This window comes from Zalophus californianus, chromosome 10 (genome assembly GCF_009762305.2).
Source record: "Zalophus californianus isolate mZalCal1 chromosome 10, mZalCal1.pri.v2, whole genome shotgun sequence".
NCBI classification, from domain to species: Eukaryota; Metazoa; Chordata; class Mammalia; order Carnivora; family Otariidae; genus Zalophus; species Zalophus californianus.
The window spans coordinates 54,877,123-54,903,364 of record NC_045604.1 but is presented as its reverse complement, the minus strand read 5'-3'; the positions used below and the strand labels follow the sequence as shown (position 1 = coordinate 54,903,364).

General features: G+C 37.7%; 1 protein-coding gene across 8 annotated transcripts in view; it reads left to right on the top strand.

The window, feature by feature from the left end:
• Positions 1–26,242, top strand: part of DNM3 (dynamin 3) — a 585,110-nt gene that overhangs the window by 119,133 nt on the left and 439,735 nt on the right. For all 8 annotated transcript variants that reach the window (XM_027613359.2, XM_027613356.2, XM_027613361.2 and 5 more), the window contains exons 3-4: positions 17,989–18,138; positions 19,371–19,574. In XM_027613359.2, the coding sequence (XP_027469160.1) occupies positions 17,989–18,138; positions 19,371–19,574 (354 nt within the window). The remainder of the gene's footprint in view (positions 1–17,988; positions 18,139–19,370; positions 19,575–26,242) is intronic.

Here is a 26,242-nt window from a genome sequence, read left to right as displayed (position 1 = left end):
GGAAATTCTAAAATGCTCAAAGAGACTTTCAAGGCCTCATGAGTCTTTGAAAAATAGTGAATAGTAGTTCAGTTTTAACTCAGAGTCATCCATTCTTCGCTCATTTTTAAAAAAATCATTCCTGTATCCTTAAGGAATGTTACATAGCAGGTACAGTCCCTACTCTCTAGATACTTTCCTTATTGCATTGGAGATAAGATATATAAACAGTGATTGTGCTATGTAATACATGCTATGTGAATGTTCTTAAACATGTTACTTTGAATGGAGAATCTAAGGTTCTTTCTGCCTGTAAAATCACATGAGTAGTACATCCACAGAGTCCTAAAAAATTCAGAGGAGAAAAGCATTTCTCACAGTCAAGGAGTAATCAAAGAAAGTTTTTAGTAGAAATGATATTTATATAGGAACTTGTTAGGTAATGTTTTTTTTTTTTTTTAAAGATTTTATTTATTTATTCATGAGAGACAGAGAGAGAGAGAGGCAGAGGGAGAAGCAGGCTCCCAAGGAGCAGGGAGCCCGATGTGGGACTCCATCCCAGGACTCTGGGATCGTGACCTGAGCCGAAGGCAGACGCTTAACCATCTGAGCCACCCAGGCGCCCCTAGGTAATGTTTTGATAGGTACAGATTATAATCATGATAATGATATAAACCATTTTTTGTTTGTTATACAGGAGCCAATACTAGGTACTTTAAGTAAAACTGTGAGGAAGAGGGTCCAGTTATAAAGGTTCCAGGGTCTCCAGAAACACAAACCATGGTAGAGAGGGTAGCCCATGTAATTCCTGGTCTTTGAAAAATGCCCACCTAGGTGGAAAGAGGGAACTGTTGAAAATAAAGAAATGAAAATCTGAGAATTGGAAGCTCCAAGGAGGGCGGAGCTTGAAGTAATGAGAAACAATTGGTATAAGATATCAGAATGTCTGGATTTAAATCCTAGACTACCACCTTCTTAACTGTGTGACCTTAGGGAATTTATTTAATCTCTCTGAAACTAAGACCTTGCTATCTAGGTTAGCTGTTAAATATTTATTTAAGATTTCTTTGAATATTTTAAAAAGAGCTTACTATGTGTTAAATCCTTTAATTCATTTATTCTTTGATGTAATATAAATTTTTTGAGCTCATATAACCAGCCACTGGGAGAACTTTGGTAAAAGAAGCAGAATTGGCCATGTTCTTTTCCTCACCGCAACCTATGAAAGAGACTCCATTTATAGAGGTGGGAACTGAAGTATGGGCAAGTTAAAAGACTTTCCAAGTCACATGATGAAGAAATGACAGAACCTTCAAACTCAGGTCTGACTCCAGAGTCTTAATCAGTCATGTTTTTGACTACAGAATACTGTACAGGCATAGATAACTGTGAAAATGTTAACAAGGGGAAACCTACTTTACCTTAGGGATGATTTACATGTAGATTACTTGGTTTAAAGAGGAAGGATGCAGCTATTTTGTTTTTTTTTTTTTTTTTAAAGATTTTATTTATTTATTTGGCAGAGAGAGAGAGTGTGCACACAAGCAGGGGGAGAAGCAGGCAGAGGGGGAGGGAGAAGCAGGCTCTCCTTGGACTGGGAGCCTGATGCGAGACTCGATCCCAGGACCCTTGGATCATGACCTGAGCCAAAGGCAGACGCTTAACTGTCTGAGCCATCCAGGTGCCCCAGGATGCAGTTATTTTGGATGGGCTCTTCTAACATAACGAAATTACTAAGAGGGCTTATCAAATAATAGAGCATATTTTCAAATCAGTTTTCAGTATGATGACACATCTGGATGGTCAAATAGTTAATACATTGTTATTGAGAGTGCATTATTCATTGTGATCCATGAAATATATTCATATTTCAAGACCCTCTAAAATGAGTGCTCTTGTTTTCCAAGCCAGATAGTTTTTTTTCTCATGTATTTTTTACTGATTGTTAGTTTCCAACTCCTTTAATTTTGTTTTGTAAAAGTTATTGATTATCCCCATGTTTGAGCTCATTTTATTTTATTTATTTTTTATTTTTCAAAAAATATTTATTCATTGGAGAGAGAGAGTGAGAGAGTGAGGGGCAGAGGGGGAGGGAGAAGAAGAGAAAACCAAGAGACTCCCCACTGAGCCTGGGGCCTGATGCAGGGCTCAATCTCACGACCCTGAGATCATGACCTGAGCTGAAACAAAGAGTCAGACGCTTAACCAACTGAGCCACCCAGGCGCCCCTGAGCTCATTTTAAAGGAGGTGAGTGAAGAAAATCTTAAAAAAAAAAAACCCAAAAAACAAAAAATGGGGCACCTGGGTGGCTCAGTTGGTTGGGTGTCCAGCTCTTGATTTTGGCTTGGGTCATGACCTCAGGGTTGTGGAATCAAGCCCTGCATCAGGCTCCACTCTCAGCACGGAGTTGGCTTGGGATTCTTTCTCTCCTTCTCCCTCTGTCCCTCCCCCTGCTTGTGCTCTCTCTCAAATAAATAAATATATTTTAAAAAAGATTTTATTTGCTTATTTGAGAGTGAGAGAGAGAGAGAGGGAGAACATGAGGAGGGGGTGGGCAGAGGGAGAGGGAGAAGCAGACTCCCCACTGAGCAGGGAGCCCGATATGGGACTCGATCCCAGGACCCTGGGGCCATGACCTGAGCTGAAGGCAGAGGCTTAATCGACAGAGCCACACAAGCACCCCTCAAATAAATAAATAAATAAAATCTTTAAAAAAAATAAAGGAGGTGAGTGTCCTTGTGGAAAAGTTTTCTATTACTTAAGTTCCTATTGAGATAATTGGTGACTGTTGTAGCTAAGTATTAATTTACATGCAATCTAACTTGGAAAAACTGTAGTACAGAGTTTCAGATCAGAACTTTATTTTTTCTGTATAGGTATATTTCTGTTAGCATCATTTAAGCTGACCACATAATGCATTGGGTTTGCTAAGTGCTGGATGTTCTTACAAAATCCCTTAGCATTAAAACAAAAATCATTCAAAGAAGACCTTAAAATATTTTAACATTTCTTATCTTCATTTAGATAATTAATACACTAATCAACCTGTTCTATTGAGTTTTCTTCATAGGGACAACTTAGTTTTTCTTTTTTTTTTTTGAGTTTTTAAGAACTGGTTGAATTGACTATTGTCTGAGTCATAGAATAATTTTTGTAATTTGTGAAAGAAAGGCATCTTTTTTTTTTGACTCTAAGAAAGAACACTATTTTTTTCACTTTATTTATGTTTTAATTCAATTAGCCAACACATAAGTACATCATTAGTTTCAGATGCAGTGCTCAACAATTTATCAGTTGCGTATAACACCCAGTGCTCATCACATCACATAAAAGCATCTTGTCAGAAGAAGTTACTTTTCATTTTAGTTTTATGCCATCAGTTGTGAATATAGGCATATCTTAGAGATATTGCAAGGTTTAGTTCCAGAGTACTGCAGTAAAGTAGATATCACAATAAAGTGAGTCAAATGAATTTTTTGGTTTCCCAGTGAATATAAACGTTATGTTTACACTATGCTATAGTTTGTTATGTGTGCAGTAGCATTATATCTAAAAAAACAGTGTACATACCTTAATTTAAAAATATTTTATTGCTAAAAATGCTAACCATCATCTGAGTTTGTAGCAAGTTGTAATCATTTTGTTGGTGGAGGGTCTAGCCTCTGTGTTAATGACTGCTGACTGATCAGGGTGGTGGTTGCTGAAGGTTGAGGTGGACGTGGCAATTTCTTAAAATAAGACAACAATGAAGTTTGCCACATTAATTGACTCTTTCTTTGAGGAAAAATTGCTCTGTAGCATTTTATCTGCAGTCAATTCTCTCAAACCCTGCTGTGGCTATTTTCTTTTTTTTAAAGATTTTATTTATTTATTTGACAGAGAGAGACACAGCAAGAGAGGGAACACAAGCAGGGGGAGTGGGAGAGGGAGAAGGAGAGAGAGAATCCCGATGCGGGGCTCGATCCCAGGACTCTGGGATCATGACCTGAGCAGAAGGCAGACACTTAACGACTGAGCCACCCAGGTGCCCCCTGCTGTGGCTTTATCAACAAAGTTTATGTAGTACTCTAAGTCCTTTGTTGTCATTTCAACAATTTTCATAGCATCTTCACCAGGAGTGAAGAAACCACTTTCTTTGCGCATCCATAAGAAGCAACTCCTTGTCCATTAAAGTTTTGTCATCAGATTGCAGCAATTCAGTCCCATCTTCAAACTCTTCTCATTGTAGTTCTCTTGCTATTTCTATCACATCTGCAGTTACTTCTGCTACTGAAGTCTCTAACCCGTCAAGTCATCCATGAGGGTTGGAATCAACTTCCAAACTCCTGTTAATGGTGATGTTTTGTTTTCTTCCCATGAATCACAAATGTTCTTAATGTCATCTAGAATGGTGAATCCTTTCCAGAAGGTTTTCAGTTTACTTTGCCCAGATCCCTCAGAGGAAGCACTATCTATGTCAGCTCTAGCCTCACAAAGTGTATTTCTTAAATTTTGACTTGAAAGTGAAAATGACTCCTTGATCCATGGACTGCAGCATGGATTTTATGTTAGCAGTCATGGAAACAGCATGAATCTTGTCCATCTCCATCAGACATCTTGGGCGACCGGGTACATTGTCAATGAGCAGTAATATTTTGAAAGGAATCTTTTCTTAGCAGTAAGTCTCAACAATGAGCTTAAAAACATTCAGTAAACCATGTTGTAAACAGATGATGTACTGTTATATAGACTTTGTTGTTCCGTTTCTAGAGCACAGACAGAGTAGAGTTAGCATACTTCTTAAGGGCCCTAGAGTTTTCAGGATGGTAAATGAGCATTGGCTTCAACTTAAAGTCATCAGTTGCATTAGCCCCTAATAAGAGAGTCAGCATGTCCTTTGAAGCTTTGTAGTCAGATATTGACTTATCTCTGGCAGTGAAAGTCCTACATGGCCTCTTGTTCCAATAGAAGACTGCTTCATCTACACTGAAAATCTGTTGTTTAAAGAAGCCACCTTCATTAATTATCTTAGCTCAATCTTCTGAATAATTTGCTGCAGTTTCTATATCAGCACTTGCTGCTTTACTTTGCATTTGAATGTTATGGAGAGGGCTTCTTTCCTTACATCTCATGAACCAACCTCTGCGGGCTTCAGACTTTTCTTGTGCACCAGAGTTGGGGCCTTGCTCTGGATGAGGCTTTGACTTAAGGAAATGTAATGGCTGGTTTGATGTTCTATCCAGACCATTACAACTTTCTTCATATCAGCAATCACACCCTTTTGCTTTTTTTAAAAAGATATTTATTTATTTATTTGTTTGTTTGTTTGACAGAGAGAGACACAGCGAGAGAGGGAACACAAGCAGGGGGAGTGGGAGAGGGAGAAGCAGGCCTCCTGCTGAGCAGGGAGCCCGATGTGGGGCTCGTTGTGGGGCTCGATCCCAGGACCCTGGGATCATGACCTGATCATGACCTGAGCCTATGGCAGATGCTTAATGACTGAGCCACCCAGGCTCCCCACCCTTTGGTTTCTTACCATTCATGTGTTTATTGGAGTACCACTTTTAATTTACTTCAAGAACTTTTCCTTTGCATTCACAACTTGGATGTCTGGAGCAAGAGACCTAGCTTTTGCCCTGTCTCAGCTTTTGGCATGCCTTCCTCACTGAGTTTAATCATTTCTAGCTTTTGATTTAAAGTGAGAGATATGTGACTCTTACTTGAATACTTATAGAGGCCTAATCTCAATATTGTGTCTCAGGGAATAGGGAGGCCCAAGGAGAGGGAAAGACACAGGGGGACTGCCAGCGTGTTGAGCAGTCATAATATACAATGTTTATTGATTAAGTTGGCTGTCTTTTATGTCTGTGGTTCATGGCATGCCAAAACAATTACAATAGTAACATCAAAGATCACCGATCACAGATCATCATAACAAATATAATAAAGAAAAGTTTGAAATATTGTGAGAATTACCAAAATGTGACACAAAGACATGTAGTGAGAAAATGCTGTTGGAAAAGTGGTGTCAATGGCCATGCTTAATAGAGGTTTTGCCACAAAACTTCATTCGTAAATAGAACATCATGTGCAAAGTGAAGTAAAGCAAAGCAAAATAAAATGAAGTATTCTTGTATCATGTCCAGGAATTTTCATGAATTCAAGATACAATATTTATTTTTATTTGTTCAGACTTTTGTTGTAAAACTATGTCTTCTTATTATCGAGCTATACCATACTGGCTGATTAGATAATGCTTGGGCCAGAGTTGATAAATATTTTTGTATGATCCCCAACAACATTGAACTGATTGCTCTAATGAAATGGAGTTTAGAGTAGATGTACCTCCCTGTTATAAGAATCTGTAATTTTGTTAAAGTTTAATGCATTTAGCAGAGCAGACATCCACGGGAAAATTCTTATGCTTTTACCTCAACATGTTGTGTGTGTATGTACAAGCTTGGGGTGGAGGAGGAAACCTTTCCTGAGTAATATTGTGAAGACTGCTATTGGTAGAGATTAAAATATTAGATTGTTTTGTAGAAATTGACAAGGTGGTTTTTAAAATTCATAGAAAATGCAAAGAACCCAGAATAGCCAAAACAACTTTAAAACATAATAACAAAGTTGGAGAATAAACACTACCTGATTTTAATAATGATTATAAAACTGCAATAATTAAGATAGTGTGACATTAGCATGAAGATAGACAAATAGGCCAGTGGAACAGAATAAAGTTCTGGACCTACAGGTAAACAGACAACTGATTTTTGTTAAAGGTGCAAAAGCAATTCATTGGAAAGAGTAGTATTTTTAACAAATGGTATTGGATAAATTGAAAATTTATATGTAAAAAGTGAACTTCTATTCATATCTTTTACCATGGGGAAAAGTTAAGTTGGCTCTGTTTCTAGCTGAGCTTCATGACCTTCAAGAATTTGTCATGAAGGGGCGCCTGGGTGGCTCATTGGTTAAGCGTCTGCCTTTGGCTGGGTCATGATCTCAGGGTCCTGGGATCAAGCCCTGCAAGGGGCTCCCTGGTGGGCGAGGAGTTGGCTTCTTCCTCTATCTCTCCCCCCACCCCTCATTTGTACTCTCTCTCTCAAATAAATAAATAAATAAATAAATAAATAAATTTGTCATGAAGACATTTGAGGAGCTTATCTAATAAAGTAAGATCTTTTTTTTTTAAAAGATTTTATTTATTCATTTGAGACACAGAGATACAGAGAGAGAGAGAGCATGAGCAAGGGGAGAGGCAGAGAGAGAGGGAGAAGCACGCTCCCTGCTGGGGCTCAATCCCAGGACCCTGGGATCAAGACCTGAGCCGAAGGCAGACGCTTAAACATCTGAGCCACTCAGGCGCCCCCCTAAGATCTATAAAATATTTAGGTGGTGTGCTTACAACTTGTGCATAGAAGTGCATACTCATGGAAAAGGTTTTTGGTCAAGCAGTTAAGATATATTGTATCTAGCAATGTATATTGTAGCTCAGATATTTTCTTTGAGAATATTTTTTTAGTTACATATTTATGTACTTGTAGTTCTGATATGATTACTACGAAAATCTCATTTATAAACTTCATTCCTTGTATATAAGATTTTAGGTGAAAATAATTTCATTTTGCAAATTAGACTTTGGATTGTATTTTTTCTATCGAAATTTGATTACTTGAATTTTCATGATGAAGTCTAGTCATTTCAATTTTAATTACTCTACAAATTTTTACTTGGGAGATTACCTTATTTTTTGTGTTATTAAAACAAGGAATGACATTGCATCATTTGCTGTTTCTGAATTTTTATATTCAATTATTCTTTTTTTTAAAGGTTTATTTTATTTATTTTAGAGAGAAAGTGACTGCGAGTGGGGGGAGGGGCAGGAGGGGGTGAGAGAGAATCCTCAAGCAGACTCCTGCTGAGCTCAGAGCCTGTTGTGGGGCCTGATCCCAGGACCTGAGATCATGACCTGAGCTGAAACCAAGAGTTGGCCGCCCAACTGACTGAGCCACCCAGGCACCCCTATTCAATTATTCTTAAATATTATTATAATAATGTACTTACTTGAAAACCTCTTTTTTATATTTTCAGTTTCTAAACTTCACTGATTATTGGGAGGAGGCAAAAAGATCCTTGGGTAGTTAAACTTAATATTGCAAAGTCTATGATCTAAAGCTCTTGTATTATACGGTTGTGGGCTTACTCTGGACTTTTTCATTTCTTTAGACTCAGACCATACACACTAGGTTACTGGACTTTTCATTCTAGAGTAAAAACATAAAGCTACAAGTTAGAATGGGAATGTTCTTAAAAACAGAGAATTTGCTAACAGTAAGAAGTGACAATTATAAACCTGATTGCAAGCGAAGAGACACAAGAAGAAAAAGTGTAAGAAAGCTAAAGCAGTACACTGAAACTAATGTGACACTGTATGTTAACTATACTGGAATTAGAATAAAAACATAAAATAAAAAAAGATAAAATAATTTTTAACTAAGCAAAGTATCTATAGCAAAAATCATTGAAATGATACATATTTCAATTACTTACAGAACATTATTTAAGGGTACAGGAAACTACATAACACATGCTCAATTTATGTAAATTCCTATAACCATTTGTTTGTACTTACCTTGCCCTTTCAACAGCTTTTAACATTATCCATTGCTTCTCTTTCTTGAAACACGCGAAAAGAATATTCTTTTGGCTTCCATAATACCACATACTTCTGGTTTTCCTTCTATCTCTCTGGCTACTCTTTCTGTCTCTTTTACAGACATTATCTTCTACCTGGCCCATAAAGTTTGAACCTACCCAAGGATCATTTCCGTGTCATTTGATATTAGACAGACTCTTGTGTGTACAACTTATGTACCTGTGACTTTCACATTTATAGCTCCTGGGATAAAACTCCAGACCCACATTTCCAGCTGACTTCCCGACTCTCTACTTGGATATTTCAAATATATCAAACTCAGTTTGTCAAAAGCCATATTTATGATCATTTTCTTTACCACATCCACAAACCTCATGTCCTCCAGTGTTTATATGTTGATTCATTCACTTACTTACTCATTCATTTTATTTGTTCATTAATTCAACAAATACGTATTGACTGCCTAGTAGATGCAGTTCAGTGTTTTGGGCACTTGGGATTTTAGCAGCTAATGTTCCAGTTTTCATGGAAACTATATTCGAGTGGATAAAGAGAGGCAATAAAAAACAAACAAGAAAAACTTTAGATTGTGATTATGTACATTAAAGAAAAGAAATTGGATGATGTGATAGAGTGTGACTGAGCTGCTGCTTTTCTTTGCCTGGTCAAGGAAGCCTAACTAAAGAGGTGATGTTTTGGATGAGAAGTCAATGACAGGGAGGACCCCACACATGCCACAGTCTTGGGAAAGTACATTCCAGAAGAGGAGCAGTTTCTAGAGAGGTCCTGATGTGGGAATGGATTTGGTGTGCTTGAGCAGAAACGAGGCTGTTGCAGCTAAAGTAATTTGAACGTGGCAGGTGGGGATAGTGTTAGATATAGAGGTCAGCAGGGGTCAGACTGCCTAGGACTTGGAATACCAGGATGAGGAATTTGGATATTTCTGACTGTACTAGGAAACTCACAGAAGGTTTTAAAAAGGCAGAGACATGGTCTGACATAAGATTTTAGAATGATCTCTCTATAACTGCTTGGTAGAGAATGGGTTAATTGGAGCAAGAGTGGTATCAGGAAGACCAGTTAGGATGTTTTTATGGTAGTCCAGGTAAGAGGTGGTTCCAGCTTAGGAGGAGGATGGCCGCAGTGGAGGCAGTGAGGCAGGGAGAGAGCTGAGGAAAGTGGAATGCAAAAATAGCTCTGGTTTTTGACTTGAGCACATGATTTAATGGCAGTAGCAATAACTGATGTGGAAGACTGTGAGGAGGAGCAAGTGTGGATGATGGGAGGGGGACTAAGTGGGAAAATACAGTTTGGTTTTGGACATGCTAATTTTGAGGTGTCTGTTAGACATCCAAGTGGAAATGCCAATTAAGCATTAGAATTGGATATAGAGAAGTCAAGTTCAGGGGAGAATTGAGTGCTTGAGATAAGTGCTTGAGATGAGTGCTTGAGATGAATTTGAATATATATATATATATCTATATATCTATATATATATTCATTCCGAGAAGGAAGAAATCCACAGATTTTTTTTTTAAGGCCATTAGAGTAGATGAGATCAACTAGAGAGAGGACAGAGGTGACAAAGAAGAAAAGAAGGTCTAGAAGGAAGTCTAGCAGTATTCGATATTTGGAAGCATAGAAGAGGAAGGGGGGAACAATGAGCGAAGAACATGGAGGAAGAACAATCAGTGAGGAAAGAGAAAAGTCAGGGAAGTTGGAATAATGGGAGTCCATAAAAGAGGATGTTTTGAGGTAGAAGAGGAAAATCATGTTAGAGGCTGCTGAGACTTAGAATAATTATTCGCTTTGCAATTTTTTGGCCAAGTGTTTGATATGCTTCTTACTTGGTTTCTGTATTTGGAATATAGTTTATCTCTTGATTGTGTTTTACATGGAAGCTATGAGGATGAAATAGAGTTGATTTTTGTTATATTCCTCGAGATCCTTTGAAAAAATATGGAACTCAGTCCAGCTATTTAGATATGATAGCTGCTGATTCTGATTTTTTTGGATACTTGTGGTGGAATATTCATACAGATTCCTATTGCTGGAGGAATTTCTGTCAAGTGCTGGCCTTGGTTTCATGTGCCAGCACTCCTTCAGTGATTGGGGGCCACGTAACCCTCACATGCAGGCTCAGCCCAATCCAGGCTCTAGAAGTAGCCCAGCTCTTAGGCAAGAAAACTGTAAAGGACATTGCTGAGCTGTAAATTTCAAGGCAGCATTGATAGTCCTTTCTCTTCACCCCGAGGTCCTGCATAAATGGCTTCGGCTACCAATGAAAAAGTCTCTGTCTTCCATTCTGTGATCGAGTTGGCATCTTGGTCTCTGCCTGGTTATCCTCTGGTTCACCTGGGTCCGGAATTCTGTCTTGATCTCCTCCTCTGCCTCTGGAGTATCAGAATCCTATCCTAAATGCTAGCATTTGTGTCTGGTCTCTGATACCTGCTTGGCACCCACCTTTTGTCTGCTATGAAACCTTGGCCCTCCTTATTCCCATCCCACCCCATTGTTTTTAACCCTCGTGCTGAGACTTCTACCTTTCACCCACTGCTGGACTCTCTCAGGTTGTTAGCTTTTTAAGATTTCCTGTTTACCTGTTCCGTGTTTACCTTAGGGACACAATTGAGTTCTACTTCAAATCTGGGTCTATAAAATTCATATGTAACTCACTATGTTGCTTATTCAACCACAGTTCTAGGACCTTGCCTTCAGGTTGGGATGACTCGAAGGCTTGAGGGAAGCATTTTTTCCTCCCAAAACTAACATTGATCAATGGTATGCAAAGTGGCCTGCTTTAAAGAAGAAGGAAGAAATCCACAGATGTTCTTTACTCTAAATATGATAGGCATTGGGGAAACACAGATGAGTAAGATGTAGCCTCTTTCTTTGAGAAAATGTTTTTAAATATAGTCATACATAGACACTTTATAGCCAGTGAATTCAGCTAGTTGCATTGAAAACTATTCCCTCTTTATGCGACCCACGTACTCTATTTTTGTTGGAGCCCTGTGCTCACAAAACACTGCTATTAAAACCCTTCAGAAATAAGACCTCAGCTATGGTATTGAGGACCCCAGTTCTTAGAATAAAGATTGACAAGAGGTTATGTGCATATGTTCCATAATTATTCTTTTTTACTTAACCTTGATTAATTGAAACATATGCATGTTTTTCCACATGGAAGGGGCATATTGGAAATATTTAAATTCTTATGGTCATGCTGTGCTTTTCACAGATGATTGGAATGCTGCCCAGGCATTAACCATCCCATGCTTCCCCCAAACAACTTGTCAGTTGTTTAACCTAGCATAATTTGTTTTTCATGACCGTTAGAAATGACAGTGCTAAAATGTTTTACAGAGGAATAAAAATAAAAAAGAGTGATAGCTTTGATTTTTTTTAAATACACGTCTTCCCCCCAATTATTGTTTGATATAAAAATGTGTCATAACCTTTGCTTCAAATGTAGACTATTTTTAACACTGGGGAAACAGGGATGATTTTTAAAACTAGGAGTCTTATTTTGCAAAACTGAAAACATATGAATTTTAGCAAGACAGGTTATACTGCCACACAATAGAATTTCAAGGATGCATTATCGGGGCTTCAGTGCTAATATGCACATAGCCTTCATCCTTTATATGAACCTGTGGCTAAGAAATTTAATCACTTTCTATTCAGACTGGACTTGGGCTGAAGTCTGGAATTGTTTGAGGAAGAGACCATTTCATGTCCCCAACTACCAAGCATTTAGAATGAAAGGAACATTAAAAACATGCCAAGAGAAGTTGTGCTACTGGAAACTCTGCCTTTCTATGAAAAAGCATATATCTCAACCATAAGATGAGATTGTTAGACCTTCAGACATTTTAGTTTACCATAGTGTAAAAGTCTCAGAAGGCACACATTTACTAGCTCTTTAAAAATGCAGCTACTGATCATCTGCTATACCCTGTTCTGTAGATTTTGGTTTAGGTGTTAGATTTTCCTTCATCCCCAAACTCGTGAACACTTTCAGGGGTGAGTATAGTAAGTGATGCATTACTCTTGTGATAATCCTTTTCAGGATTTTCATCTATAATTGTATTTTTGGACAGCAGAGAAGTAAAGCAGTCATCTTTAAATTCTGCATTGCTAATAAAGATTTATTTAGGATTGTGTGATGATATAAACTGATTGATGATTCTCCTCAATAGCAACTGTGGTCAGTTGTTCAAAAATATGTGTGCCACCTCTGCTGTCATTTATACTCCACTCGATAGGGGGCAGGGATCCCCTAACAGGACTGGCTTACCTTGTTGCTAGTGAGACACACCTTATTGGCAATATAATCCTGTAGCTATAAATTATAACATGTTTTTCTAATGAGAAAGTAGAATGTGTGGTCTGACCATTATCACTATACTATTAGAGATAAGGGGACATAGACCTATGAGTCTACAGAGCTGGGTAGAGGATGGGTCCTAGCAACTTGAAGTAGGTTTTGCTTGAATTCCATCCTGTAGGATGAATTGCTCTCTAAGAGGCACTTTGGGACCATAAAGAAATGGATTTTGTGGTTTCTGCCCCATTGGTTCTTCTGTAGTGCTGGGCAGGTCTGAATCCCAATGATGGACGTAGGTTAGACCTAGTTGACATCCCTCCTATGGTTACCCTTAGGTCAGTCATTTGGGATCACTCTACTGTGTGTGTGTGTGTGTGTGTGTGTGTGTGTGATGTATTTGGTGGTAGAAATAATAGTATTTGTAGGGTTTAACCAGTGAGAATATATACAGAAATGTTTTTTAAAGACATAAAATGACTTCAGACAAATATGATAAATCCCTGCTCTCACCTGATGAATTCCACAGGCTCCCTCCACCATCAGTTCACCAGTTTGTCTTGTCAACTCCCGTTGTTCTGTTTCCTTTCTGTTCTTACGGAGGAGCTGGTATGCCCCTTTCTAATGCATCCCGTCCCCTCGGCCTTAAGATGCCACTTCAGCACTTGCTTTTTTCTCAGTTCTGCATTGTCACCTTTCCCTTAGTACTGGATCAATGCCATCAATCTGTGAATGTGTTATCAGTTTGCCCATCTTTAGAAAACCCTCCCTTGACTTCACATCCCTCTCCAGCTGGCCTCTCACTGTTTTGCTCTTCTTTACGCAAAACTTAAAACAATTGTCTGCAATTAATCTCTACTTCCTCTTCTCCCCTCCTCTCCTAATCTCTTCCAATCAGGCTGCCTCACTCCACTGTAGCTGCTCTTGTCAATGTCCTGAAGGACTCTCAAGTTGCCCAATTCTATGATCATTCCTAGTTCTCATCTTCCTTAACATTGTTGGCAGTATTGGATGGAGTGGAAGTCTCTTACCTTCATGAAAAACCCTTTCTACTTGGCTTTGGGTCACCTCTTTCTGAGTTTACCCCCTGTCTTGTGGACCACTCCTTCTCACTCTCCCCTGACCTCTAAGCCCTGGAACACCCAGGGCCCAGTGCTCTGACTCTTCCCCAACTAACTCTCTCACTTAGTGACCTCATCCCCTTGCCTGACTTTAATGAATTCCAAATACATATTTCTAGCTTGTACTTCTCCCTAGATGAAAGACTAGTGTATCTAGCCCCAAAGGCATTCTTGTGCTAATTAGAAAAAGCTGCCTTTTTCCTTAAGCACTTGACTGCCGTCTTCTGGAAAAATTTCAGAATAAGTAAACACTTAACAGATGACTGGGGATGTGAGTGGTATCTCTTACAGCTGTGTAATCCTCAACCATTAGCAGCAGCTCTGTTTCTCCACTTGTGTAGTTAAGTATGGAGTAGGCATCACAAGTGTAGTAGGTCTGCAACCCCCATCTCCCCAACCTCTTCTTTTCAGTCTTTTCTATTTCAAAATTCTCCCCATTGCTGAGGTCAAACTCTGGGAAACTGTTTTTGACTCTCCTCTCTTTCTCCTGCACCCCTCCTTTAATCCATCAGCAAATCCTATTGGTTTTTCCTTCAAAATACATTAGGATTTAGCCCCTTCTCACCACTCCCACTGCTGCTACCCTGGTCCAAGCCCCATCATCTCTCACCTCCATTATCCCAGTAGCCAGCTTCCTATCTTACTCCTCAGTGTCTGTTCTCAGCATGACAGCCACAGTAATTTATTTAAAACCTAGGTCACATCATGTCTCTACCCCAAACCCTTCGAGTGGTCTACCATTCTTTCAGAGTAAAAATTAAAGTCCCACAGGCTCCACACAATCCAGGTCTGCGCCACAGCTCTGACCTCATCTCCTGCCCCTCTCCCCCACAAAGTCTGTGATCCAGACATGTTGGCCTTGCTCTCCTTCCCTGATGCTTCCAGGTTCAGGGACTCTGCAGATGCACCTATGTAAAGCATTGCTTGCTCCCTCTTCTCTTCAGTTTTTGCTCAGATGTCACTTTATCATATCAGAGAAGCTTTCCTCAACCAAAGCACATAACAAACCAATCCTCCTGCCCTAGCATTTAATATCCCCCCTACTGTTCAATTTTCTCCACAGCATTTATCATCTGGCAACACCCACATTGTTTACTGTTTCATCTCATGCGAATTTAAGCTTCATGAGGTTAGGGACTTATTTTTTTCTCCTCTGCAATTTTTTTAAGATTTATTTATTTATTTGTCAGAGAGAGAGAGAGAGAGAGAGAGCGCGCGCGCGCAGCAGGCAAAGGGAGAAGCAGGCTCCCCTGCAGAGCAGGGAGCCCGATGCGGGGCTCCATCCCAGAACCCTCGGATCATGACCTGGGCTGAAGGCAGATGCTTAACCGACTAAGCCACCCAGGCGTCCCTCTCCTCTGCAATTTTTAAAATAGTGCGTGGTGAATAGTAAGAGCTCAAAATATTAATTGAATAAATAAATGAATACCAGCATCTTTAAATCTCTCTGCGGGACCCTATCCTTAAAAAGACACAAAGGTTTGAGATGGTCTTGCACAATTCTAATCTCTCAATTTCAAAATAAAAGCATTTTTAGGAGACCAAGAATGAATTTAAATATAATTTGGAAAAATTGCATTGATTTTGCAGCTTTCTGGAAGGGCACTGGTTTCCTACAGAGAAAGCAAGTAGGCGCCATCTAGTGGCGACAAGAGAAGTCTACGCTTGTGTTACTTGAATTATTGATTGGCAACATAATTCAAAATGTACTCTCTGATCCAGAAGCTTATTAATTTTATGAAAGTAATATTTATGATAGCTATAAGTCCTCAACTATGCATTTCCACAAAATATACTGAACTGAAAAAGTACAGTTCCATTTCTTATAAATTATTTTATGACTTCTTTTTATATATTAATTTTTGTTTGTTTTCTGGGATCTGACAGCCTTTGTTCCTTTTTATTTTTCTTATTGTTTTATCTTCTACTTATCTTTAAACTCTTATGTTCCCATGATTCTGGCCAATCCACTGGGTTAGGTAAATAAAATCAAGGCTGTATCTTCTGGGAATTTAGATGCTAATAAAAACAGCACCTATGAGGGTAAACATGTGAAAAGAACATGCCGGAAGATGCAGTCGTCACTTCAGGCCATAATTCTGAAGCCTGATGAATCTTTACTGTGTATACTTGCAGCACTGAGGAGTGAACTGTGGGAGTCTTAGCTTGCCGTTTTTCAGAAAGTAGCACATACTGTATGAAAAAACTAAGAAAGAAAAATATTCATGTCTACCTACATTGACAGGAAAGACTAAAATGAAGTAAAGTCTCTGCATTCTAACATTTGAAACATTAGGTCATTGCAGTTCTTTGGGAAAAGCCTGGGAAGAAGATGGACTCCTTGTGCCAGGGCTCAGATTAATCCCGGACTTTTTACAGGGAGGAAGACTTTGCCTGAGTAGCTCCAGGGGGCAAAAGTTGGACCAAGGAAATATGATCATAAAGCAGATTTCAGACCATTGTTAAGAAACATTCCGGTGTGCCTTGGTGGCTCAGTTGGTTAAGCGTCAGACTCTTGATCTCAGCTCAGGTCTCCATTTCAGGGTTGGGAGTTCAAGCCCCACACTGGGCTCCATGCTGGGCATGGAGCCTACTTAAAAAAAAAAATGTTTCTTTTTTTTCCCCAGTAAGAGTTTTTTTCCAGACATCAAAGCCTCAGTTTCCCATCAGTGGATGTTTCTGAGCAGAGGCTGGATGATAACCAGCCCAGGATATGTTGGACTATTAAGATTCTCGATTCCCTGAAAGACCTTGCTTTCTCTGCACACACTGAAACCCTCCCCGCTCTTCAGTACCTGGTTCAAACCACATTTTCTTTTTTAGGCACTGCAACTTGAAGCCATGTTTCCTATCTCTGTCTTTCCTTTTTCTTTAAATGCAGATCAGCACCATTTCCTGCTGCCTGTGTTATCTGGTGCTAAGCTGCTTGAAGACATCTTATAGTTGTCTCCCTATTGGCTTTGTCATATTGGGTGAAGGTTAAATGTTTATGGTGGAAATGGCAGAAAGACTACTAATAATTGTCTCAGCTGACAACTGGGCTCCAGATACTTAGCCTTAGTCTAAGTTTGGTGCCACAATTCTTCAGCTAGTTATTAGAAAAACTAAAATATTTGTTAAGATTCATTCTCTTATTAAGATTGTAATTTTAAGTCTAATAGTATCAGCTTCCTTTTTGAGTTGTGTTATATACCTGATACTTCTGGAAGCAGGAATAGAAATCGATAGCACAACAGTGAGTAAGATGTTACTGAAACTTAATCTAATTTTCTGTTATTATATATAGTTTTTCCTACTTCCACAGATACTGATTTTTTTTTCAGATTGCAGGTAATATTTTCTTTGATCTAAAACTCTTTTTTTCTTGGAGAAATTATCTTTTTAATTATACAAGTTGGTGTGGTATCTTGAATAGTATATTTTAAAGCTAAGATATTCCATATATTATTTCTTTTTAAAGAATTAAGTAATTTTGTTTCTGAATTGTCTTGCCTTTTGAAGCTATATTTATATAACTTAGAATTCCCTCTTGATAAAGTGGGGATATTGAAAAAGGACATGCTAATAGGATTAGGTAGACTTTGTATGTACCCTAGACTTAATTTCTTTAACAATCAGATGCTGTTTGCTTTATCATTTGGAGGGCCAGAATTCTCTTTAAATTATTTAATAGACTGGATGATTTTAGTACTTTTAGTATTTAATTGCTCCTCTGAAAATTAGCAAATTTAGCATTCTTAGCATTTGTACTGTGTTTAATATTTCTAAAGTATTAGCTGTGTTTCTTAGTAACTACTGTATTCTCTCATTTTAATGGCTGAGGAGACAATATGGGATACTTTGATTTGTATTAAAGAAACATTTTTTCCTTACAATTATTGCAAGAGTGCATGGATTTTAAGTTGTGTTAATTTGTCTTTTGTAGAATATGCTGAATTTCTACATTGCAAAGGAAAAAAATTTACAGACTTTGATGAAGTTCGCCATGAGATTGAAGCAGAAACAGATCGAGTGACTGGAATGAATAAAGGCATTTCCTCCATACCCATTAATTTACGAGTTTACTCTCCACATGGTAAGTAAAATAACAAAATTTTTTAATTTTTTTGAGGTTTGTCAAAAAAGTTTGACAAACTTTTTTGTCCTCAAAAATTTTTACATTAATTGACATACATTATTTGTGCAGAGGATGGTTTGTTCTCTCTGAAAGTACTGGGTTTCTAGGATTGTGTTTGGGTACTACCATAAATGGGATGGTCCAAAAAGTTCACAGATTTATGGGGAGGCAGGAGGACATGACTTGTAAAAAGGTCAGAATTGAGTATGGCACTTAAAAATTTTTCTTTAAGTTTATTTTAAACTTTTAGAATTTCAAGAGGTATGCGTGAAAAATTCCATTTTTTAACATCTTCAGTCTTAGCAAGAATCTTAGAGGTACCTGGTACTGTGACTGAGTCTTCTGCTATTGGATTTTCTTGTAGCCCCATATATTTCTATTTATTCTCTTCCTGAGGAACCACCGATGACTTTTTCTAGATTATCAGCAGAAACTTAAAAATTAGATAACCAGTTCATGGTATGTGATATGGAGTAGCCTCTATTCTGACTAAATTTTCAGTGGGGCAGATTTTAATCTCTAATCTTCTACTCAGCTCTGTTGCTTTTAAAATGGAGCATGAGTGAAATAAGCTCAATTATGACTTTCCAAGAGGATTTGGTGCCAACTCTCTTGTGTGCAGAGAACGATAGCCAGGTCACAGCTGGAGTAGCTGACGCAGGGGTAGTTCCCTGCTCTCCCGATGGTACACCATGAGTCTGGCTGGTTACCCTACACAGTAACCTCATGGTACCACAGTGGCTCACAGCTTTCCAATAGGCTAAGTGTCTAACCCCCCACTAGATAGTATATGATGCGTTTGAAGCGAAGGACAGATCTTACCCTAAGAATTTTAGGCCAGTTGAGGGCAATGTACAAGACTGGCAGACAGCATATACACTTCTTGTTCAGTTTTTGAATTATAACACACTAGTTACAGATATGACAGCTCTCTCTTAGCTATGCAAATTAATGCCTTTCAAATTGGGTTAAAATGATCATTTGGTATAGCACAATCATATCATAAAAATAGAGAAAACTAACAAAGGCATTTTGTATTCTGTGCTTTTTATTCTACACACAAGTTTGAGTTAGGTCAATATACAATATGTAAAGCTGAGCTTGTTTTATTTCCACTAAAGAGACAGATGATTTTGCATTGTTATTTTTTAGCATTGAGGGTATATGTAAAACTCTTTTTTTCCACACAGTGTTAAATCTCACACTTATCGACCTACCTGGAATTACTAAAGTGCCTGTGGGAGATCAGCCACCAGATATTGAGTATCAGATCAGAGAAATGATTATGCAGTTCATCATGCGGGAGAACTGTCTGATTTTGGCTGTTACCCCAGCCAACACCGATCTTGCAAACTCAGATGCATTGAAGCTAGCTAAAGAAGTTGATCCTCAGGGTGAGTGTGTGGTCTTTAAGATGAAAGAGAATTAGTTTAAAATGTTAAGGGTTTGGGTATATTTCAAGATAACACAAATTCTCATAACTTAATTTTATTGTTAATTTAATTAGCCATGATTAATACTGTTAGATTTTTTTTTGAATTTAAGATGCTGAAAGAAAAATAACTAGGGGATATAGTCTGAACCTATATGAATAAGATTAAGTGAGATCTAAGCAAACAGATATTTCTAATCCCCATGAACTACTTATTTTAAAAAACCAACAAAATAAACTTCTGGTACAGAATTCAGACAGTCCCCTTTAGTTATTAAAAGAGTTACCCAAATATACTCGCAGTGAAAACTCCTTCTGTTTCATGTGTGTTTTGTTTTTTTAAAATAAGAAGCATTGTCTTCCTAAAAGGTTCTTCATCCATTTTGAGTTTATCTTTGTGTATGGTGTAAGAAAATGGTCCAATTTCATTCTGCATGTGGCTGTCCAGTTTTCCCAACACCCTTTGTTGAAGAGACTGTCTTTTTTCCATTGGATGTTCCTTCCTGCTTTGTCGAAGATTAGTTGACCATAGAGTTGAGGGTCCATTTCTGGGCTCTCGATTCTGTTCCATTGATCGATGTGTCTGTTTTTGTGCCAGTACCATACTGTCTTGATGATGACAGCTTTGTAATAGAGCTTGAAGTCTGGCATTGTGATGCCACAAGCTTTGGTTTCCCTTTTCAACATTCCTCTGGCTATTTGGGGTCTTTTCTGGTTCCATACAAATTTTAGGATTATTTGTCCCAGCTTTGTGAAAAATGTCAATGGTATTTTGATGGGGATTGCACTGATGCAAGCTGGTACAGCCACTCTGGAAAACAGTATGGAGGTTCCTCAAGAAGCTAAAAAAATAGAGCTACCCTACGACCCAGCAATTGCACTACTGGGTATTTACCCCAAAGATAGAAATGTAGTGATCCCGGGGGCACCTGCACCCCAATGTTCATAGCAGCAATGTCCACAACAGCCAAACTATGGAAAGAGCCCAGATGCCCATCAACAGATGAATGGATAAAGAAGATGTGGTATATATATACAATGGACTATTACTCGGCCATCAGAAAGGATGAAATTTTACCATTTACATTGACATGGATGGAACTGGAGGGTATTATGCTGAGTGAAATAAGTCAATCAGAGAAGGACAGTTATATGGTTTCACTCATATGTGGAATATAAGAAACAGTGTAGTGGATCATAGGGGAAGGGAGGGAAAACTGAATGGGAAGAAATCAGAGAGGGAGACAAACCATAAAAGACTGAATCATAGGAAACAAACTGAAGGTTGTTGGAGGGGAGGGGGGTGGGGGTTGGGATAACTGGGTGACGGGCATTAAGGAGGGCATGTGGTGAGCACTGGGTGCTATATGCAACTGATGAATTACTGAACTCTACATCTGAAACTAATGATGTTCTGTATGTTGGCTAATTGAATTTAAATAAATAAATTAAAAAATAGGAATTAAAAATAAAACATTTTAATGCATGTAAAATATTTAATTTATAATTATTTGACATAAGCATATACTATAAAAGCAGGGACTTTATGTTATTAGCATTTCAGAAACCAGAAAAGTACCTTATTTCTGCTGATGTTTTGATTTTTTTCTTTCTGTGAGCTGAGTAATAATAGTTTATCTTCAGAGACCCCCAAATGGGGCTTTGTGTGTGTGTGTGTATGTGTGTGTGTGTTTAAAGTAATTATGGAAAGGCACTCAGTGATGAGTCTGTTCAATATAGAGATGCATGTTCTCCAATTCTAGGAAAATTTTTTTTTTTGATAATTAATTGCCCCTACTTTCTCTGTTGTCTTTATCTGGAATCCTTATTATTAGCATGTTAGAACTTCTGGATTAACCCTCTTTTAAAAAAATCCTCCTCTTTTATCATGTTTCTTTGTATTTATGTTCTACTTTTTGCAAAATTTACTCAACTTTATCTTCAGCTCTTCTGATTAATTTTTCATTTCTGATATCATTTAAAAAGTTCCAACAGCATTTTCTCATTTTGTGAATGTTATTTTTATTATTTATTTATTTACTTATTTATTTAATTTATTTCTTTATTTCTTATTTATGTTTTTTAACAGGAGTATTTTTGTTTTTTAAAATAACATCATTCTCTTGGTTTTGCAAGTACAGTGTCTTCTCTAAAGATTTTAATGAGAGATCTTTTGAGGCTTTCCTTTTCCTAATCTACATTGTCTCTTGAGTGTCCATTTTTTTCTGGTGGTCTTTCTTGGTCATCATCTTTGATGTCAGAGACCTTTTGTTCAAGTGATTGGTGATCTTTTGCTGCTCATTCAGATAGAAGAGTAGAGCACTAACAAGCTGATGGAAATTCTATATGTGTATGAATGGGATTCATTGACTAATGGGCTTTATCATAGGGTGATGGGGCTGGCCATTTTGTGAGGAGACTTCCTCAGCTACTCTTAGATGCTATGAGTATTTCCACTTGCGCTGGTCTGGTATAACCTGATGTCCAGTGGTCTCAGAATCAAGAGGAAGAATTGAGTTGGCAAGGGTGTGGGGTGGTTCTCACTGTTCAGCATGTAGACCTTTAATTAATCCCTCTGCTTTCATAATGGCATTCCTGAACAGTGAGATGGCATTCCTGATTCAGTCTTTGGTTCTGTCTCCTTGGAGTTGTTTCTTTTCTCAGATAGACTCTCCTCACAGGTGACAAGATGGTTGCAGTTGTCTCAGCCACACATCCTCACATCTTCAAAGATAGTGAAAGAATAGCCAATGGAGAATCAATCTTCCTTCCTTCCTTCCTTCCTTCCTTCCTTCCTTCCTTCCTTCCTTCCTTCCTTCCTTCCTTCCTTCCTTCCTTCTTCCTTCCTTTGTCAGGAGAGAGAGAGAGAGAGAGAGCACAAGCAGGGGGAGTGGCAGGCAGAGGGAGAAGCAGGCTCCCTGCTGAGCAAGGAATCTGATGTGGGACTCGATCCCAGGACTCTGGGATCATGACCTGAGCTGAAGGCAGACCTTAACTGACTGAGACACCCAGGCATCCTGAGAATCTTTTATTTTTATAAATTCTGAATTTTATAAGAAATATAAATTAAAAGAAAATTGGCTAGCTAATATATCCTATAAAATATATACAGTTAATTCTTGAGATTGGTTTAACATATTCATGTTATATTTTACTCCTTTTGTTTAGAAGGGATTATTATCATTTTTTAAAAATTTTTAAAAAGATTTTATTTATTTATTTGACAGCGAGAGAGGGAACACAAGCAGGGGGAGTGGGAGAGGGAGAAGCAGGTTTCCCGCTGAGTGGGGAGCCCAATGTGGGGCTCGATCCCAGGACAGTGATCATGACCTGAGCCGAAGGCAGACGTTTAACCGACTGAGCCACCCAGGCGCCCTGGAAGGGATTATTAATGGTAGTGACTATATCTCATTCCTCGGGCTCCTCAATAGAAGATTCATTTATCAGTAGCTAAATAACTACCAAAACAATAACTCTCACGTGAATGGCATATCATTAGGTGGGAGTAATTAATGTTGGTGGAGGGAATTGTCAGTTTACCAGAAAGGAATCAGTCTTTACAATTTCACTGACAGTATTTACAGTGTGTTGTTACAGCATAAATAAAATATAGCATTAAGTTTCAGTCATAGATTTGTAATACTATGCTACAAATCTGTATGCAGAAAGTTAAATTTGAATGTTTTTTCCTAATGTAGGCCTGGCTTATTTTAATAAGCCTATTGTTATTCAATGCTACTTAGAAGTTGCCATCTGAATGTTCATGAACTTACCCAAAATGGGTCTAATTTCTTGTGGATCAGTAGAACTCCTGCTTTGTCAAAGAAAGGCCCTCATTACTCCAATTTTTAATATCCTATATATGATAGTTTTGAGAACAGATTTTTGTAAGTTTTGCAGATAATTGGCAGATAATTTTGCAGAAAAGAGAAAACATTCAGTGCCACTGTGTACCATTTACTTGTCTGACCGATTCCTTCATGGTGATTGGTAAGGAGGACAATTAATCCATTGCCTGAAGACTCTTAATAAGTATGATTTTGGGTTCATTAATAAAAGGTCCTTGCTAATCTCAAGGCTTGTCATTTGTTTTCATATCCCAGTTTAAATTCCAAAACTCCTAAACACTCTTATGCCTGAGAATCCTGAAAATTATCCAAAGGGTTTGCATGGTGCTCAGGTCTCCAGAGACCCATTTTGGTGTGTTGCTATCCTGTGGCTTTGACTGGTCCTGGACATCACTGAAGCACCAAAGGAAGAGGGTGGATTCTTTCCCAAACCAATAGAGTTCACATTGTGTGTTTTCAGTAGTTGTGAGAGAATTAAGACAGAGAAAGGAAGAAGCTGGAAAGGACTTAGAATCTGGTATTTAGGGATATGTTGAATTGGGATTGACAAATAGAGACTTTCATTTACTTTCTGTGTCCTTCTAGTCATTCTGTGAGTATGTTTTAAATATCTGTTTCAGAAGTCTAGTTTTCCTTATAATTACAGCTTTGGTAAAAAAGCAGTGACATCAACTTTGGTTATTTAGATGTGTGTTGCTTAATTTCCACATGTTTGTGAAATCCCCCAACTTCCTTCTGTTGTTGATTTCTAGTTTCATTTAATTTTGGTTGGAGAACATACTTTGTAACATTTCAGTTCTTTAAAATTCACTGAGACTTATTTTATGGCTTAACATGTGGCCTGTCTAGAGAATGTTCCATGTACATTTGAGAAGAATGTATATTCTGCTGTTGTTGGGTATAGTGTTCTATAGATATTTGTTAGGTCTATTTGGTTTATAGTGTTACTCAAATGTTTCCTTTCTTCTATCTGGTTGTTCTATTACTTTAATTGAGACATTAAAGTCTACCACTATTCCTGATGAATTGTCTGTTTTTCCCTTCAATTGTCAGTTTTTGATTTATGTATTTTGGGACTCCATTGTTGGGTGAATTTGTACTTGTTATGTCTTCTTGATGGATTGGCCTTTGATCATTATAAAATGTCATTTTTGCATCTAGTAACAATTTTTGTATCAAAATCCTGTTTGGTTTGGTATTAGTATAGCTACTCCAACTCTTTTTTGGTTACTTTTTTCTAGGTATATCTTTTCCCATTGTTTACTTTCAATCTATTTGTGTCTTTGAATATAAAATATGTCTCTTGTAGACAGCATATAGGTGGATCATTTTTTAAAACCCATTCTCTAATGTTTGCCTTTTGACCAGTGTTTAATCCATTTCCATGTAATGTAATCACTGATAAGGCAGAATTCATATCTCATTTGCTGGTTGTTTTCTGTATTGTTATGTCTTTTGTTTGTGTATTTCTCTATTAAGTAATAGAGAAATAATTCTTTGTTAAAAATGTATTTTCATCTGTACCATTTTAATTCTCTTATCATTTATCTTAATGTTTTTTTTAAGGTTATTTTCTTGCTGGTTGCCATGGAATTAAAATTAACATCTTAATTTATAACAATAAAGTTCAGACCAGTACAACTTAATTTCAACAGTGTACAAAATTTTCCTCCTGTATAACTCAATTTCCTCCCCTTCCTTTGTGCTATTATAATTATACAAATTACATCTTTATATATTACATGCCCATCAACACAGACATATAATTATTTCTTTATTCAGTTGTCTTTTAAATCAGAGAGGAGAAAAAAAGAGTTACAAATTAATAATAATACATTTGTATTTTCTTTTATATTTACCTATGTAGCTACGTTTACCAGTATTCTTTATTTGTGTGGATTTGAACTACTTTCTAGTGCCCTTTCTTTCAGCCTGAAAGACTCCAGTTAGTATTTCTTATAGGGCAGGCCTGCTAGTGTGGGATTCTCAGTTTTTATCTGGGAAAGTCTTAATTTCTCCTTAATTTTTGAAGGAAAATTCTTAGTTGATAGTCTTCCCCCCCCACCAACACTTTTCAAGTATGTCATCTTATTACTTTCTGACCTCTAAGGTTTTTTTTTTTTAAAGAGAAATCAGCTGTTAATCTCATTGAGGACCATCTTGAACATGATGGATCTTTTTTTCTTGCTGCTTTCAAGATTTTCTCATTATCTTTAAGAATTTGATTATGATATGTGTAGTTGTGAATCTCCTTGATTTTATCCTTTTTGGAGTTTTAGGGTTTTGGGGAGTGTAGATTAATGTTTTTCATCCAATTTGGGACATTTTCAGCCATTCTTTTTTTTTAATGTACTTTGTAACATTTCAGTCCTTTAAAATTTATTGAGACTTATTTTATGGCTTAACACATTAGTTAATATATAGCATAGTATTGGTTTCAGGAGTAAAATTTAGTGATTCATCACTTAAATATAACACCCAGCGCTCAGTGCTCATCCCAACAAATGCCCTCCTTAATGCCTGTCATCCGTTTAACACATCCCTCCCACCCGCCTCTCCTCTAGCAACCCTCAGTTTGTTCTCTATAGTTAAGAGTCCTTTGGGTTTGCTTCCCTCTCTGTTTTTATCTTATTTTATTTTTCCTTCCCTTCTCCTCTGCTTCGTCTGTTTTGCTTCTTAAATTCCATGCAAGTGAAATCAGATTTGTCTTTCTCTGACTGGCTTATTTCACTTATCATAATACACTGTAGTTCCATCCACGTTGTTTCAAATAGCAAGATTT